General features: G+C 36.7%; 1 protein-coding gene across 1 annotated transcript in view; it reads right to left on the bottom strand.

Moving 5' to 3' along the window:
* Nucleotides 1–19,534, bottom strand: part of CAMSAP2 (calmodulin regulated spectrin associated protein family member 2) — an 87,869-nt gene that overhangs the window by 64,708 nt on the left and 3,627 nt on the right. The window contains exon 2 of the mRNA XM_017832928.1: nucleotides 11,073–11,332. Coding sequence (XP_017688417.1) covers nucleotides 11,073–11,332 — 260 coding nt within the window. The remainder of the gene's footprint in view (nucleotides 1–11,072; nucleotides 11,333–19,534) is intronic.

Below are 19,534 nucleotides of genomic sequence, written 5' to 3'. Positions count from 1 at the left end.
ATTGGGGTTTTTTCCCCAGAGCTTTGACCTGGAAAAATAAGAATTTTCATACATATGCATGTGCTGACTTAATTAGAATTATGAATTGTATTTTCTCTAACAATAAAGAATAGAAAAGTGCTGGAGAGTATCTAGGGACACCACAACACCTTATAAGACACTGGAGTAATTTGAGCGACGGCATTGTTCTCTAAATACTATACTAAACCTGAGAGCAAGTTCAGTAAGTAAATTAATTGAAGGGGTCTTTTAGCATCAGGATTTGCTTCTCTCTAGCAGTTCTTTGCTAGCATGTGCACATATTTATTCACCAACTCCATTATTACCATGATGTTTTACTTCCCAAATGCAAAAGTTGAGTTTTCTCTGTATTTCCTCCTGTTGCTGAAGAGAACCTAAAAGCAAGAGTTGGAATAATTTCATCCCTTACCTATTAGATACATGTTATCACAAAGAATTCAGCAACTTGGAAGCTATGAGACTTCCCTGACAAAATGATATACTGAACTACATTAATTTAGAATACTTCTATGGGCAGTCACAACGTTATTATTTTTTTTAACCTCACATACACAAACGTCTTTACAGTGAACTTCTGAGTATCATTGGATAGGTTGGGGTTTGCTTTTGGGAGTGGGGAAGGTAAGAAGAGGGGTAAGGAAAAGAAAAAAGAAAAAAAAAAGGAGTAAAATCTGTTCATAATTGTGAACCAAATTTTCTTTCCATCAACATTGCATTCCATTGTTTCCCTTTCATGCATTAGGATGTAACCTAGCATAGTCCTGTATTTCATTCTAACCTCTTTTTTAAGTCCACACTTCGAAGTGAATTGAGCTCTGTAAAAATCTGGCAGCCTACACAAAACAATGCCACAGAAACACACCAGGAGGGTTTACACAACTCTTTTTGTATAATACACCAGGAAGATTTTACAAATGTTTATTCCCTCACAGAATGCCCATAAGAAAGGAAATCAAGCACAAGGTATTTTCCACCAAAGCATGTTTCAGCAATATACAGTTTAATCAGTCTCAAAATAATATGACGGAGAAAAGAGCTGTAAAAAAGTCTGTATTAACTTTTTGCATTAGAGTAGAGGACACCTAAGGAAATTGCTGATCAGCAAACATGATCTGAGGTTAGAGAGCACCAGCACCTGAACGGGAGCAGGCAGTGAATGCCACGCTGCCACAAAAGAGGGGGCTGACACAGGTGTGTGTCACCTGCAGCCTCCGGCTGGCAAACAACACACCAGCATCATGTGCCTTGACAAGGTCAGCTGGAATCGTGGGCCCAGGTCTCAGCACAACCTGTCCAGAAAGACAGCCACCAAATGGAGGACATTCCGAATAAGGATAAGGTTTGGGAAACAAAGTGCACGAGAGACGTTACCTTCTCACACGGAAAAGAGCTGCTCCAAAAAGGAACCATTCACGTTCTCAGTAGACGCATTAGAAAACAAGGAGCCAACACTACATAAGAGATTTTAGAAAGAAATTTAAGAAAAAGGAGGCTTTCCGATGATAGGGTTCTTCTGACTGCTGATATGACAAAAAAACCCCTCATTACCCCCAAATCCCAGAAATTAATTTATAAATTGCAGGTCAGCATCAGTAAAAAGAGAGTAAGGTGATACAAGCACTGTAACTGAACCTCTGAACAAATGCTGTTGCCAAACAGCAAGAAAATGCCACTTGTCTTTTGACAGCACTTAATTGGCACCTAAACCACCTGCAGTGGTTTGTTGCCTAAATGCCATTGTGCAATTGGCTTAATATATTAGTATCCTTTAATAATGGAACAGATATCTCAATTTCACATTTAAGAAACATGTCCCTATATAATGAGATTTCATATTGCATACTATATACATTTAATAATTACATCATGCAAAATTAATCTGATCCACAATTATATGCTTACCCAATATCAACATATTCTCTCTGCTTTTCTTGTCGTTTTTCTTCTTTTAGAGGCCATAATATTTTTAACCTGCCACTTTATCAAACTAAACAGTTAAAAGAATATCAGGTATATACAATGTGAAGTGTGTATTAATTCATAAATACTGACTGCTAGGTCTTCTAAATTGTACTCCAAACATCCAACTTAAGGCTTATAAAAGCTCTTGCCATTTCAGCTTTTGGGCAATGTTATCAGTCTTGACAACTGACTGATTTGGATCCCTGGCTATTGCTACATGATTATATAAATTGTGCTAAAGATAGCTTTTTCCATTATTCTAAAAATTATTAAGCTGAGGACCTCCTTCTGACATACACTTGACTAATTTTTCCACTGGTCTTACATTTGTGGTTTGGGAAGGCAAAGAAATATACTGGGAGATATCCTTCCTAATGACCTTCTGACAGATGGGGGAAAACTGAAAATATCCTACATATACAGTAGACAGTCAATTTGATAAAGAGTACTATTATACTAAATTTGTACCTTAAACTATTTAACAAGTTACCAGATAATGTTTTAATACATATATTGTTTTATATATATAGGACAAATTCTATTGAATTTTGCTAGTTCATATAAACATAATAGTTCAGAAAAAACCTACCAGTTCCTATAAATTATGGAAATACACTACTATTTACTGCATTTCCCTAAGTGTCAAACAAAAAGACTAGACATACTATGGAGACCTTATGATATTTTGTTCATTCAACTTTAGGGGGAAAAAAATCCCAATGTTGTTAGAATTCCAGAGAGTTCATAAGAACAAAGATTTTTTTATGATACATCTACTGTGCCGACAGAGCGTGTTCTCTGCTGATAAAGGCAGGCAGATTGCCAAAATTATATGTGCAGATTAACAAATGTAGATTCTCAGTGTTCTTTTGTACTCTATTGGAGCAGCTGCTGCATTTTGGGGAGTACAAACTGTATTCCTTCAACAGTCAGTGTGGTTTTGTCCCCTTGTTGCTGTGTGTAGTACTACACAAAGCTGGTAGTGAAGCTCTCCTTATGTTTACATGACAGACCCACACCTCCTGCTAAAAGCTGCTCACTGTTTTCCATAATAGGAAGAAAGCAGTGCTCTTCAAGGAACTGCCTGCTACAACCATTTAAGATTTTTAGCTTTCCACTATCTAGCACAAGGGTATTAAGAAAGATTTCTCTTCCTTAGCATAATTCAAACAAACTGACGAAGAAACACCTTCTAGGTAGTCTGTAAAACAATTAATAGCCACATCTTTTCCTAATAGCTCAGTTACTGTACTCCAAAATATACTTAACCCAGCAGAAGTATGACCATTTCTAAACATTTACTTAAATAACCTTTTCACATATTGAAAGAGATACAAAGAAAGTTCACAGCAGCAAACCAGCAGCCAAAAGCTGAACCACACTACTTAGCAGTGCTGTTGAAACAGGAAGAAAATGCTCTTAAACTGTGTTTAACAAAATAGTCTTTCTTTCAAGGTTAATGAAAATACTTCCTGACTTGTTTAGAAAGCATTTTCTACATGGTATCTGGCATTCTTTATGAACACTAATTCATGACATATTTTCCTCCTAATTTATTCCTCCTTTTAACTGGTTTTCATTTTGTGCTTCAGGAGTGGGTTTTTTTGGTCTGGCTTCCAGGTGGTTGTGTTGGGTTTTTTTAATTAAATCACCACCATCACTCCTTTTTTCTTCACCTCCCTTCTCCCTCCAAGTTAGCAGCACAAGAAGGAACACTAAGAATACAATCAGAAGCTCTTGGTTCAAAATTTTAGTTTGCTCAAGGCAGAAGAATATCAACTGTTTTGTTCAGTCCTGACAGCACTCAGTGTTTCCTAATTAGCAAGGAAGTGAACAAGACAGACAACAGTCAATAATAACACATCATTTTATTTTCATCTTTGGGAGGAACTACCTTCTCTTGGGGTTCACTTCATTTCCTGTCACCATTCCAAAAGCAGCAGTTTTATTTAGTAGATCAGATATCTCCATTGGAAGATGTATTGCAATATTCTCTCCTCATTTTAGTGGAAGATTAAACATAGCTACCACAATGTTACATTAGAAGAAACATGAGAAAATGTGCTGCTATTTCCGAACATTTCCTACTACATTCAACTGGCAAAGGCAAATGTAAGGCCAGTTTTGTATTTCATGGCGGTTCTGAGGAGACACTCTCAGCACAATACAAGCAGCACAATTTATTCAATAGCTCTGCACAACTGAAATCAATCCTACAAGAGCTGTTAAAAAGAATGTCCAGATTTAGTTATTTTCTGTGCAAAGGTTCTTAGCGATACAAATTTGAAATGGCAGCTACAATGCTGGAACTGTGAATAAGACCAAAACCCTGCATAGATTTTTGTACTGAAATTAAGGATGAAGGATTAAAAAAAAAAATAAAAAAACCCCCAAAGAATTAAAGCTAGAGAAACCATAGAAGGCTCTTTTATTTTTTAGCATTAGAGTAGCTGAAAGGACCAGCAAAGCATCCCTTCTCTGTGTTCTTTATAGACACAACTTTGGTGTCAGAAGCTCTGCTACCTTCTGCATTAGTTGCCACACCTTATGCACAAGTTGCGCAGACAGCATTCCATGAAAACCCAAAGGATGTTGCAGAGAACTTTGCGGTTATCTATGTCTTCCACAAATTTCTGATATGGATATACAGAAGTAAAACAAACTCTGATATAAGTAACACTGATAACCTGTATGATTTGCACACACTAAATTCTGGGCAAACATACTGTAGAATGCATCCCAAGTCACTGTTTCTATTTACATGACACAGAAAAAAAGCATTTGCTACATACAAGACAAACGTAATTAAAAATGAGCAGCAAGCAAAACAAAATCCCCAGGCTATGAGTCAACATAAGCTTCACAAAAAAAAGCTAATAGGACACTAAATTATACGTTAAAATGGTAAGAGCAGAATGAACTTTATGGAGAGTCACAGTAACCCAAGTGCAAACTGGCACCTCATGCTTGAGGGAGCCTGGTATCTGTGTCTGTGCCATGCTGACTCAAGTGTGATGGTATATTTGACACAGCAAGACCAGCAAAAATACTGGATCACTGTTTTCAAGCAAATGAGAACTTTACCAGGAATGCATATGAAGAGGTGAGACTAGAAATTGAGCAAAAAATACAGAACATCTAAAGATTACATTATCCCAGCCCAAACCCACAGCAGACTGGTTCTACACGGCACATCAGACTCACTAGACTAAACTCAGGTTCTGTTTCACCACTATATTTGCTTATTATTTTAATCCTGTGTGAAACACGCTACTATCAAAGATGCTCAAATATCACAAGGCAGTTTCTCTTAGAATCTGGTGTTTTAACTAACAAATTATAGTATCTATGTGCTCAAGTCAATTCTTTTTATGTGTCCTCATCTACCAAGTAATTTACAATAGCACGGAATGGAAACTTGTTGCATCATGCCTAAAACCAGAAAAAAAAAATTCTTCAGGGCAGAAGCCACATCTTACTTCTTTGTTCTACAAAGTACTTAGTGCATGTTGTGTTGCTTTACAGAGTTAAAGGAATCCTACAGCATGAAAGAGCAGAGGCTGCAGCATGTAGCTGCAAGGAACCCGGTGAGCTGCTGCAGTCCCTCCTCAAGGAGAAACACTGCTGATGAAAGGCACTGTCATTTCCAACGAATGCAGTCTGTCAGAGACCAAAAGTCTGGACTGCAGGATGAGTTAACCACTTATTGTCTGTTATCTCATCCAGAAAGAGATCCAGATCCTGGTTACAGGTACACACACAGCTAGCACTATCAACCCCCTGCCTTCCGCAGAAGTTTCACTGGCTGTGATTAACTCAGCAATTAGTACTGCACAGCAGAAAGGCAAAACTGGTGCAGAGGTCCCTGGACTCACCTCTACTCCCCTCTCAGGGGATTCACTTCAGTCAGCTCTACTCTAGGCCTGTGAAATGAGTCCCCCTTGGCAAGTGGGCTACTGTAGGTGTGATCCTGGGGCCCATCCTGCAGTTTATCTGCTGAAAGAAATAGAGTTTGTGCTCCCTGCAATGCCTCCACATTGCAAACAACAGATGCAGTAACTGGGAGAATTACAGAGATTTGCCTCAAACACGTGCTCCAGATCACTACTACTAAATAGCTAATACAGGCACACCTAATTACACCTCAGATATAGCCCAGATTCACCAACTGCTACAGAGAAATTATTGCCAGACTTCTTCATAGCAGACATCTTCAAGGGAGGAGGTAATTTGCAGCTAAATGGATAAACAGTTTGGATGACAGCACAATAATTTTTATATTAAAACCCCGTACACATAAATTGTGTCTCAGAATTAGGAAGGCAGCAATTTTTAATCCTACCAGCTATTATTGACTTATTGGTGGGGTTTTGCAGGAGCCTCTCATTCCTTTCCCATCTTGGCTGAAAACTGTAGAATTGTATGAAAGATTTAAGTGTTACTTGATTACTGACAGTAGTTCAATTATACATGGGTGTAAGTTTAAAGTAGCTACTCAACTGGTTGACTTTTTTTTTTTTGGCAACAGTACTTTTCCAAATTGAGAGTTCAATTTTTAATAAAAATTACGCTTTTTGATTACATTATGCTTAGCATGGTTTTTATACTTTCCTATACTGAAAATATAATACAAAAAAATTTTTGTATGGTTTATTTTCCCGGATATAGTATTTCTACAAAGGGTATTCATTAACCTTCTTCTAGTCACTAAATTTTATTTAAGAACTAAATGCTTTAAAATGCCTTGCGAGTTAGTAACTTTTTTGTAGTCAGGTGAAAATATCCTATCAATATACAACAGTAAGTGTAGGAAAATAGATTTTTCTGGTGCAAATTTGGCAAAAATCTGTAACTTTATTGTATCTGTATACTCCCTAACACAACACTGTTTTTAAACAGGTATTCAAGATTTGACATTATTACTCCTCAAGCTAGAAATTCAGTTAGTTTTGGCCCTGCCACATTAGGGACAGGCAGAGCAGAACAGAAGTCCACTGCTGGGGTAATTATGCAACTTGAGTTTCCCTGCAGAGCGTCAGGCAGCAGAGAACCAAGATGCTGATGCTTTATTCCTTTCCCCACATGGCAGAAGTGCATTGCAGGGACTTGAGGGAAGGAAAGAAATTCTTAATTCCTCTCTGAATCTGTTTATTCTTCCCTCCACTTGAGGCAAATTGAAAGAGACCATATGAACACCAAATGACTGGCCTGATTAAATATCAGAATTCTCATAAAATGATTTGGCTTGGAAAATACATTTTTCAGTTGATATAAAATTCTTGTCATAATGCAGAAGCTTGTCTAAAAGCCTCTGATTCATTCTGTAAGAACAGACATGTATGTTTTCAAAATAAATAGATACAATACTTACATGGGAAAAAATATAAAAAAATCCAAATTGCCTTCCTTTACCTGCCATTTTAAGCTTTAAGTCAGTCTGAGTTATGAAATAAATATGACATTTAAAAAAGATAATCAACAAAAGTTAACCTTGACTTGAACAGTGATCTCTGCCTGTTATAGCTAGAAGCATCAAAACAAAGTTATTGCATCATTATCGGAACCATGCTGAATTCTTAAGATGTTTCTGATTTCTATAGCTTGTCAAAATCTCACAATTCCATATGGGAGTGCCTGCTTAAGACAGTTTTGTTTTTTTTTTAATTAAATTAGAACTTGCCAACTAAAATAAGAATCTTTGCAAATATTTTTGCAACTTAGCCTCCATAAACCTTTTAAACATCCAATAGTTCCCTTTGTACTGAACTATAATTTCCAGGAGAAAAATATTCTGGTTCTTGGTTGAACACCTTCAATTCCAAGTTCTAGACTATTTCTGCACTGTTGGAAGTCTAGCATAGTGGACTCAAGACCATATAAATTTCAACCAGAAGAGTAATAACATGGTATTTGATTCTTTTGCCTCCCTACCAAAAATAAAGACAACAGGATGATCCTTTCAAACACAAAGAGTTAACAAAAACTAACACAGAATTAAGTTTTAATACCTTGCAATACATGGAGAACAAAAATAGAGCTATCTCTGAATAACCTAGCTTTTGGTTTTAACAGAAAGCAAATGGGAGATGTGAACAAACCAAACCTAGAGAAAAGACTAAACAAATCAGACTCCACAGGGACTTCCCTACCCTTACACAGGGGAAGCTTTAATAGGTTCCTTTGCTTCTGTTTCTATGTGTTCATTTCATAAATGCCTCTTTCCTAACCACATTCCACCAGGGGAAACTGATTTTTAAATACACTTACATGCAATATACATAAATATACATGTGTGTATACACATACAGAAACACACACAAACACAATAATTTGCAGCCTCTCAAATTAGATACTAATGCAGCCAAGTCAGTCATGACTAACAAGGAAACTGCCATCTATCCTGACCCCAGTGCAAAGAAGCACATCCATTTCCTAGACTTTTCCAAGGAAGACTTTAATATGTAAGGTGCTTCCTAGAAAAAAGTTCAACCTAAGAAAGAGAGAAGACCAAAATTTGATATGTAAATAGTAAATAGTCATACATTAAGTAAGTCAACAATCCCCACAGACATCCCTGCACAAATAGCCAGTACACAGAATTCCAAGAGAGTTGACCACAACTAAACATATTACAATGCACATGTAAAATTAAAACATTCCATACTCAAATCTCTTTTCCATAATTCCATTTTATAATATAACTCACCTCTTTTCAGCTAGAGAAATGCAGTACATCTGAGCAGGCAACAAGGAATATCCTCTAACAAACATCAGTATCTCTCCCCTATTCATGAGGAAGATAGGCTAGCAAAAGGTATACTATTTTCTGTTGAATTACTCAAAATTATATTGAACATGGGTTTAACACAATCTGGTCTACTAGAGGAACATATGAGTTAATTATATATGAAAACTTTCTGTTCTATGTAATTGAAAAGGAAAAATTATTCCATGCTCTAAAACAGGATATACATTTAACTTTGTAAGACTTGTAGAAACTGTGACATATGGAACACTAGGAAAAGGTACTGGAAGGCAACAAGGGGAAAGACTGTCAATACTGCAACAGCCAGATTGGAAGTTCTCTGCCAACTTTACTAATTGTACAATAAGGAAAAAGGTTGAGGCTTTCCAACTAAAATATAGTGTTGCTGCTAGGACTCACACAGGAATATGAGCATGGTTTGACAAAGTAAAATTCTTGGGCTTAGAATATCAGTATTGAGACTACAATTTCACAGCCATTTCTTTGGTAGCAGTTATTTTGGTAATGGCTGCATTTCCCCCCAGGGCAGTTGTGTTCCCTGTCATTGCCACAGCCCAGCTGCCTGTGGACTAACTCAGCATCAACAGCACACTCACCCATTGCTGGTACTGGAATGGGAACCAGTGCCCTGAGCAGAGCAAGAACCTGGCTATGTCAACTGTTATGATGATATTTGAACAACTACTTGCTGGACTACACTTCAACAACACAGGAAAGAAAGGCACAAACAGACACACAAGCACAGAGGAAATAAAAAATGGCTACTGAAATGCATTTTAAGCCACATGAATTACTAAATCAAAGATCAGCAGACCCAACTGGATAATACTGACACTTTTTTTTTTTCAACTGACAACTCTGAGAAGAGATGGCTCTTACAACTACTCTAGACAGGGATTAAATGAAAATAATTAAATGGGAACAGCATAAATGCAAGCCAGTAACCTTATCTTGCTTCAGAGACAAGAACAGAACTAAGTTCTATAAAACATAAACAGTCAGGGAGTTTGTTTTTTAAATGCTTTGACTTCTGTGAATAGTAGAATCAGAATTGTTTAGATTGGAAAAGACCTCTGAGACCATCAAGTCCAACCATTAAGTCTATACTTCAGTATGGCTTATTTGCCATCCACAGCTTCTTTTACAAAAATGCTATTTGTTCTTTGCTGAGCTCACCTTTTTAAAAGGGATACCAAGATTAAAAAAAGAGACTGGCAAAATCTCAAGTTCAATGCAAAATCTGCATTCACTGATCACAGTTTAATCATAAGGAAAGAGTGTCATGACTAGTCTTATGACTATTGTTCTTCAGACCTTAAGCATTCTATGAGCACGAAAGAATTTTTAAATAAAAAAAAATTTAAGTGGAGATAACGAATTCAGTCTTTACACCACAGTAACTGAGTACTGCTACTTCTTAAAAAACATCTGTGCAAACTAAGAGGCCTGATACTTGGCAATACTGTATGGAGTAAATCATTAATTACTAATTAGTAGCTTTCATATCACACCTGTAAAGCCTCTGCAACTTATCACTTGATACCAACTGATCAAACAAGAGAGAGTCTCTAGTTATGTTCTGCCAAATACTTGTTTGTTTTCTTACATGTTAGTAAACACAGGTTGCTAATAAGCTGATAAAACCATAGCTCTATTATTTTTCACCTTCCTTGTAGCAGCAGCTACAGGTCACTGACCATAAATACTTAAAGTTTATGTAATGAATTCTCTATATTAAATATTAAAAAATAAAAAGGTGAAAATTTTAAATATTTCACTTTAAATATAGTAGCACCTTATTCTATCCTACTGTCATTTGCTAAAAAAACATATGTAGCCATCCTTTTTACAGATCATTTTTTATAATTCAGCTCCAAACAAGGAAGGAATGATTCAGGAGCTTAGTAATAGAATCATTCATCAGTTGAACTAATGCTTTAATTACCAGTTCTATAAAGCAAAGACATATTATTAAAAGTCTCCACGAAAAAATACCATTGTTGTAAGTTTTACGTTGACTTAAAGTGATCATATTGTCAGTACTATATTTAAAAATGTAACATTTGAACTAAGTAGAATGATAGGTGTATTCCAGCATTAGTACAAAAGAAATACATCCGTATTTCTGACAGCTGAGAAATACTGACAGCTGAGGAGATTAAATAAAACCCAAACCAAAACAATCATAAACTTTCCAGTAATGAATCACATTTAACTCTTGAGAAAAATGCTTCAACACAATGATGCCTGTTAAAAGATATGTAGGCACTGGGAGTACACAGACAAGGAGAAGAAATGTAACACACAAGCTTTGAACACTCACCATCTGAATTGGTTTTTTGTGAAGATCTCGTTCAGTCACCAACTTTTCTTGGTCAGTGACATAAAGGCCTTTTTGTGCCAGGGCTTGTATAACAGCATCATGACCTAGAAGTGGTTTTGCAGCATCACTCTTGAGGATAAGGCTCCCAGCACGACAGTAGAGCTCAGCAGACAGCAGCAAGTTAACAACAGGTGGTTTAATGTGCTCCTGGTCATACTGGTCTGTGTAAAATGGTTCCCGAAGTTCTTCTGGAACATTTTCTGCAAAGAAAAAAACTCACTAGTCAGTATCAGAAAGGACAGACACAGTATTAGGGGTTTTTTTTAATATGTATAAACTGAAAATTACATTAACGAAAGCATAGTCAATGAAAGACCAGAGTCTTTACCAGGCATTATGATATAAAATACTAGGGAAAATTTCATACAAAGGAAACATTTGAATTATAAATAGCAACTTCAGAAAAATTCAAAGAGCTTCACACTGCCAAGGACACAATAAAAGGCCAACCTGTGGTTTACAGCATCACTACATGAAAATTTCTTGGCTTTGACAAATACATGCCCAAACATTCTCATTTCCTTTGGCATAACATTATATAGGTCAGACATATAAAGGCAGAACAACACATTTAAACACAAACTCTGGTCTCTATTACAATAAAAAAATGGAACTGAAACATTGTATTTCAGAACAGAATAATTCAGGACAAAAATCAGCCTTCTAAGTTTCATATATGCAAGACAAATTTGATTACTATACTATCCATTTCAAAGGCCATGCATCACAGAACAATGAAATCCAGCAGTTAGGCATAGATACATGGATGTTTTACTGAAATTAAAAGAATGGAAAAAGATGACAAAATATTATCAGTTTCCTTGTGACAAAGTACTGAATTCTTATTTGCCTAGTTATGTTACTGACTTCTCTTAAAATTGTGCCTTTTCTCCTTTTTCAATGAGCTGGCTTACCACCCACAGAAAGCTATGCAAGATGCTGTCAAGTTTATGCTAAGATTTTAACCCCAAAATTAGCATTCCAAGACAATCTAACAGTGTTTTCAAATACTGTACATAACACAATACAGGCAGACTACATTTATAATTGTCTACTACAAAAGTAATAATTATAACTTAATTAAATATAGTACTAGATCGAATAAAATTAAATCACAAGTGAAGTGGAAAATAACTTTCACATTTTTAGGCATACACACTGCAAGATGCTCCATTATCCTCCCGTAAGAATTTAATTCTCCATTGTTGTGAAATTAGTGAAGCCAACAACACTTATGGGATCAAAAGCATGTGATTCTTTCCCTGAGTCCAAATGGAAAAAGCCTGTTTAATTGCTAGAAGAAAAAATAATTGCGTAGGAAAGCAGTGATGCAACTCTAAGTTCCCATCCCCTTTGCCTTCAACTGGATAAATGGCTAAACAGCCAAGGTTTGAAGCAGAGGCTGGAGCAAACAGCCCAGTAAGGGTGGAGCGCAAGAGAGAGAAAAAAACAGAACATGCCATCACAAGATAATGACAGATTATCTTCTTCCTCATACATATTCTATTGCAGTTCATGGGCTTCCATTATGGGTTTTGGAAAGTGCCAGCTGCCTTCTAGTTGTGAAAGAAGATACACCTTATAGAGTGCAAAAAGTGAAAGAAATTTTAACACACACTTTAAATGTCATAAGGAGGGTGTGAAAAGGGTAAGCTATTGCTGCTTCTTTTGCCAATTCAAGTGAAAGAGAGGTATAGTTTATAATTTGCTTAAACCATGAGCCTAAATTTGGCAAGAAAACTGACAGCTCTGCTTTAGAACATAGACCAAAATAACTGTCAGTATAACTATTTTGCCCTTTAAAACACAAATCTAATGTCTAACAATATTACTTTTTAACAAGATAAAACTGCTAACAAAAATATCTACCAGTTTCAGGAGATGATATTGCAAACTTCTCTTCCCAACCTCACACATTGACTCTATGGGACTTGGAGTCATCCAGTCCTACAAAAAGCACTTGTACTTAGGGAACTCTGAGCTGCCAGGTAGCGGCTCCCCAGGTATTGCTTTCATCTATCTCAGTTCTACCTGACCTTCTTTCTTTTCCCTGTTTGTCCATACGTTGCCTATTTAAATATTAAGCTTATTATTTCTAAAGTCCCTCACGCTCCATCTCCACCTCAGTATCAGAAGCACAGTCCTGATTATTGGGACTTTATCCTCTACAGTTCTAAATGCCAATTTTTAGAACATCTTAATGCTATTTCCTCAAGCTAGAGAGGATCAGAAAACAGCAGATTTTTCTTTTGAAAAATAGAAAAAACACACAATGAAAACCCCCAACCCAAACAAACAAATACAAACCCAAAACAAAACCAGCACACCCCCTTTTTGAAGTAGATGAGAAGTTTGATGGGAGCAGGGGGAAACAGGGAGGAACAGAGAAAGCCATTTGTAATTTCTTCTTCTTTCCCATATAAAAACAACACCTCTTGAGGCAGGACTAGCTAGCTACACACAAACAAAAATCACATACTCTGGAGTTCAGATTCACTGAAGACAATAAAGATTTCAAGTCTGAAAATTTGAGCCCAAAGAAAAATTTCAAGACAGGAAATACTAAACCCATCACCCCTAATTCTCATCTTCTGTATCACCAAAACAGATTCTAAAGTGACAAGATTAAAATAAAACAAAGGCATTTATCATGAAAAAATTATATCCACTACTGGGATTTTGTAATTAAAGAGTCAATACACTAAAAAATAAATAAATAAATAAAAAATCAACATTAGCACTAGCAAAGGCAAATAGAACTATTTATAAATGTTATTTCTGCTTCTGAAAAATACAGAAAAAGACAAAATGAGATGTATGCCATTTCTTTTACCTCACTGGTGTTCACAAAAATAAAACCAGAAAAGAAATTTAGCAGAAAAATAGAGTACAGAAACAAGAGGCTAGGAAGAGAGACTGTACCTACAGACATAGTCTGAATGTATAGAAACATGTGACAGCATACAAACAAGGAATCCCTGCTGCAACAAGATCAGAAGTCTTTACAAAAATTCCTGTCAGAATTCCTTCCACACACAGACAGTAACACGGGCACTTTGCCCCACTTCATACCATGTATCGAACTGTTCGATATCAGAATAGCTCTTGATAGTAGAGTCAAACTGTGTTCCCACGTTAGGTTTTTGTTAAAAAAAAAAAAAAAGCCCAGCAGATAAGTAACAGAGAGAGAAAACTCTCCTATCTCAAGTAGGAGTCCTTCCAGAATTGGCATGTGCTGCCTGTGAAGTCCCCTGGAAGGGAATTTCAAGGCTATGTCCAGTTCTCAGCAGATTACCAGAACAATCAGCAGGGTCAAAAGCCTTTATTAACAATTCTGGCAGGACTGGAGATTGTTAAACGGGTTCTGTTAGAGAGAGAAGAACCTTAACACTAATCCCCAATATGTGCCCTTTACCATTCCCTTTCCTTTGCCCAACTGACAAGAGAAGTCTTTCAAGATTAACCTCGGAGGTAAATCACCAGTTTTAAAATAAATACCTTGTTGCACCTACTGCCATAAAGTACCATCTGACCTTGAAATCTGTGGTTATTGTATTAGAGAGGTATATTGGAGACACCAAGTTCAGGGACTTGAACACATGAAATACAGATGAGCCATGGGGAACTGGGTGTATTTTGAGAGAGGTGGTGGAGGATCCACCTGCACTCTTCCAGCACCACAGGCAGGTTTTGGAAACATGGACTTGGACTGTTCAGTGAAGTGCTGAAAGGCAGTGGTCACGAGCTGACACAAGGAATAAAGTTCTTCAAAGAGAGACCACCAGAGCACGGCACAGGTTGCCTGGGAAGACAGCTGTGAAACTACCACCCACAGGGACTTTCAAAACTGTGGACAAGGCCCTGAGAGACCTCTTCTAACTTTGAGGCTGGTTTTTCTTGGACAAGGAGACTACACTAGATGATCACCCTATTTTTTTTAATTCCGAACAGGATCACAAATTGCAATTTTGGAAATAATTTTGATATTTTGAATTTTTTAAATACTGAAATGTGAAGAGAATAGTTGAATCTAATGGACAAGTTCAACACACAGGGAAAATAACAAAAAGGAAATATCACATTAGCCCAAAACAGTAGCACAAATTTAATCAGGCTAAATTCCAAAAAGTATTCAACACATCTTCAGATAATTTTTCATAAACTATAATGGAATCATAAGTCCTGCAGATGTCCTCTTTAGAGAAGAAAAAATAAAAATAAATAAATAAATTAATTAAAGGGCTTATTCCAAGCTTTAAAGCAAACAAGGGATTATTATTGCTCCCTGTTGTGCTTTAACCCCAGTTGCAACTAAGAGGCCCAGCAACTTGCTCTTTCCCCTCCTCTCCCTGGTGGCATGGGAGGATAGGGAGAAGTATTGGAAAAAAGTAAATCCTGTGAGCTAAGAACAATTCAGTAATTGAAATAAAGTAAAATATTATAACAACAATAATAATAATGAAATGGAAAAGGGTAGGCTACTGCCTACCCCCAAGCCAGCCAACTCCCCCAGTTTATACTGAGCAGGATGATCCATGGTTTGGAATATCCCTTTGGCCAGTTCAGGGCAGCTGTCCTGGCCACACTCCCTGCCAGCTTCTTGTGCACCTTCTCACTGGCAGAGCGGGACACTGAGAAGTCCTTGACTGAGAGTAAGCACTGCTGAGCAACAACTGAAACACTGGTGTGTTATCAGCAGTATTCTCCCACTGAATCCAAAACACAGCACTGTGCCAGCTACCAGGAAGAAAATTAACTCTATTCCAGACAAAATCAGAACACTTCCCACTATGAGAAAGAAATGTAATTTAATTTTCCATTTAGACAGACCACTTTAAAGGGCAGGAATCATCTAAAAATTATTCATGGATACCACTCCTGAATTTACCTTTAAAAGCTGTTGTATAAACAAAACTCTCTGCTCAGATAAGTGTGAATTACTCCTTGAAAGATTTTACTTTTTGGTTTGTTGAATCAGTCTGCCACTTAGATAGTTCTTGGCTAGGCAGTAGGTGTATTTCTGCCTAGGGCAAGTATCTGAAAGGTCAAACTCTATAAATTTATGGCAGACTCAATTTCAGTATAACCATTCTTAACTTTGCTAAGCTGAACTTGAGAGATTCTTGGACTTACCATCACAGAAGTACAAGGAATAAAACAGACTCAATCTCCTGACTCTAGATGACACAAAAATAGACCACTATCCAGTGCTTCAACAGCTGTTCTGCACTTATAAGGGATTCCTTATTAAAAACAACAACAAACCCAGAAAACCAAAAAACAAACAACAAAACAACAACAAACTCAAAACATCTAAGGAAGAAATATGCACAGTCTTTACCCTCATAGCCTAATCAGACTTCAGTTGTTTTTGAACACTGAGAATCACGTAAGAAATGCTCTACTGGGTCACACTAATTGTCTGTCCCATCCAACATTCTGTCTTCGGTAGCACAACAGGAAGCATTCCTCACAAAACCTACAGAACGTGTCTAGTACTGGCATTTCTTATTAAAATGGGAAGATTAGCATCTACCTTACTGAAACCTGTTTATTGATTCAGGTTTAAATAAACAAAAGAATTACTTAGAATTAACCCTGGCAATAAGAGGATCAATTCTTATTAACATAAATGCCTTCAGAACTTATTTTTGGGAGAGGCGAGTTATGAGAAAGGTAAAGGTAATAGTTTAATTATAATCCTATCTCACCCAGCCAGCACCCTGATGACTGTTATAGACAAGTTATGATTTAAATAGGCTATTATGGCTATTTAAATATGGCAATAGACTGTTTCAGAAATCTGAAGAAAAATGTTTATTTCTTGAACAATTACTAGACTTTGTAAAGCCAAGGAAAACTTTTTACCCATCATAACTAGATAGACTTGAACGGACACATCTGCTTTGGTATCTGGTTTAGAGGTTCTCTTAGTTTAAGACTGCCTCTAATTGAATAAAACACGAAGGAAACAGCTAGAACTATACAACTCTTACATTGGCAATTAGATTTCAAACACTACATTTCAACTCTGTAGGAGAAAGGTTTATTACTGCCACCTGATCCAGTAACAATGTATTGTCCAAGGAGACGAAAAAGAAAAAGAGGCGGGGAGGAAGAACTCGCTCTACTTTTCTTATGGAGTCTTGAATGTTTTTCACCCCCACCATTTTCCAGAATGACCGGTAAAAACACTCATTCACAGCCTTGGGTCTAGCAGAGCAAGTAGTTAAAAGTTATTGATTTCAGGAGTGGAATTGTACCCAGATATGCTCATTAAAATCCTCCAGATAGTTGTAGAATGGAAGTGACATAACATCTCATATTGGGAATGTGATACACTCCTGATCGATAGCATATCAATACCCTTCAAAGATGGAGTCACTAAAGTAACCCAACACATTACCCTAAATCATGGGGGGAAGGGGAGGAAGCTAAAATATATCTACAGTAGTAACTGCAGGGATGGTCAAAAAATATAAAGAGAAACCAGGTACAGGTAGAAGAAATATATTTCATCTCATCACCTGACATCGATGAGCCCTTGGCTACAGTCTCTTGGTCAGATCTATTACATTCTGCAGACAAGCCCTTAAAATTGTAAAGGCAAATAGGCTCAAAACAGGCTCACTGGTATGAAGTCATTGAAAGAACAGATTCTGAACTACCTACTCCAAGGGAGGTACATCATGTACTAAGAATTCTGCAACTGTTAACTTACTAATCACCTCCTGCACGTTTATACACGCACAGTGTACAACTTCAGGTGACTCTGCTGAGCCTAACAGGTCCAGAAGCTCACACCATGTTATGTATTTACTTTAAGTGATCTACAGTCCAACTATGTTTCAAGTGTGTTCTACAGAAAGGAGTGATACAATCACCTTCTAAGTAGAACATCCCAGCAGATTATTAGTCTAATCAACTGATTTTAGTAGGACTGACTGAAGTTTCAATTTGACAGCAATTATTTCAGAGGTGTGATGGAATCTAATAAAAAAATTTCTCTCAAGAATCTCAAACATTTTCTTTTGTACTCCAAACCCTTCTACAGGGTTTTGCTTGCTGCCACACTGAATAAAAGTAAAGAAATTAGGTCTGCTAGAAAAAGATTAAGATGTGTTCTGGCCTACAACACCCAACGTAACAGATGAGACTATTTAGCTACAATTTCTTTCTGTCAGATACACAGTGTTCGTTTCCTCCCTTCATGGTTCTACTGGCAACATGTGCAAATGGCAGTAAGCAGCCACATACGAATTCTGAAAATGTTAATCATCAGGAGAGAGCTATTTTTAAGTTTCTTGGGTAACATTCAGTTGCAGATGATGCAATTTGTAATCTATTGCTTCAAACACATATAAAGGATAAATTTAATGTTAAAAGGTAAATGGACTATTCTATTTCGATTGCAGAAAACACAACACTGTTTAAGACAAGCACTCAGACTTGTGCAGCTTTTATTTAGTTTTTAGTTTATTCTGGTAAAACAAAAAAATCTTGTGCTAACCAGTGAAATTTCTACTGTAGCAGGATAACATATTGTATGGATAGGAGAACAGCAAAAGATTTAACTTGACTTTAAAACTGTTCCCATAATTGTCTTAGAGTCATACACAGAGATATTCTTAACGTAGTAACTAAAAACTGGATGAAAAGCTGTCTGAAAAACTATTTTCTGAGAGTACTCAGAAGTCCCCTACCAAATGGGAAGAACATGTTCAAGAATTCATCTCTTTCTTCACACTAGACAAGGTTCTAGAGAAGTGATTCCAAGGTACAAAAGCATTGGAAGCACTTTGGAGGACGAAATTATAATTGAAGATAATTTTGATAAGTGGAAGAAGTGGTTTGAAAATAGGGTGTAGTTATGTAAGTGTAGCTGCAAAGCAGGAACCTACAACAGTACAATTACAAGATGGGAACAACTGAGTAGGCAGCAGTTCTGCAGTGAAAGATACAGAGCTACAGTGAATCACAGACTGGATGAGTCAACAATTCTAGGCTGATGCAAAAATGACAAACATCATATTTTAGTGAATAAACGAGAGTATTATAGATTGGAAAGATGAAGTGATTTTTCAAATTTACCTTGTACTGGCAATGGTTTAGCTAGACCATTAGATGTAGATTTAAGGACAGAACTCATGCAAACCAACCACAGAAAAAATACTTGAACAAACAAAAAACCAAAAAACAACACACCCCCCAAAAACAAACACCAAAACACAGGGAGCAAAAAAGTGTGACTTACAAAAAAGAAAAAAGTCTGTTTTGTCTAAACAACACAACAGAGAGGAGACACTGCTTTTATTCTAAAAGATAAGGTGCCCCCCATTCTCACACACACCAGGAAGAGGTTATTGGGTTCAAAGTGTAACGAGAGACATCAAGATTCTGTT

Source organism: Lepidothrix coronata, unplaced genomic scaffold, assembly GCF_001604755.1.
Source record: "Lepidothrix coronata isolate B3197 unplaced genomic scaffold, Lepidothrix_coronata-1.0 Scaffold209, whole genome shotgun sequence".
In the NCBI taxonomy this organism is placed as follows: Eukaryota; Metazoa; Chordata; class Aves; order Passeriformes; family Pipridae; genus Lepidothrix; species Lepidothrix coronata.
This window is presented reverse-complemented; position numbering and strand designations above follow the sequence as displayed.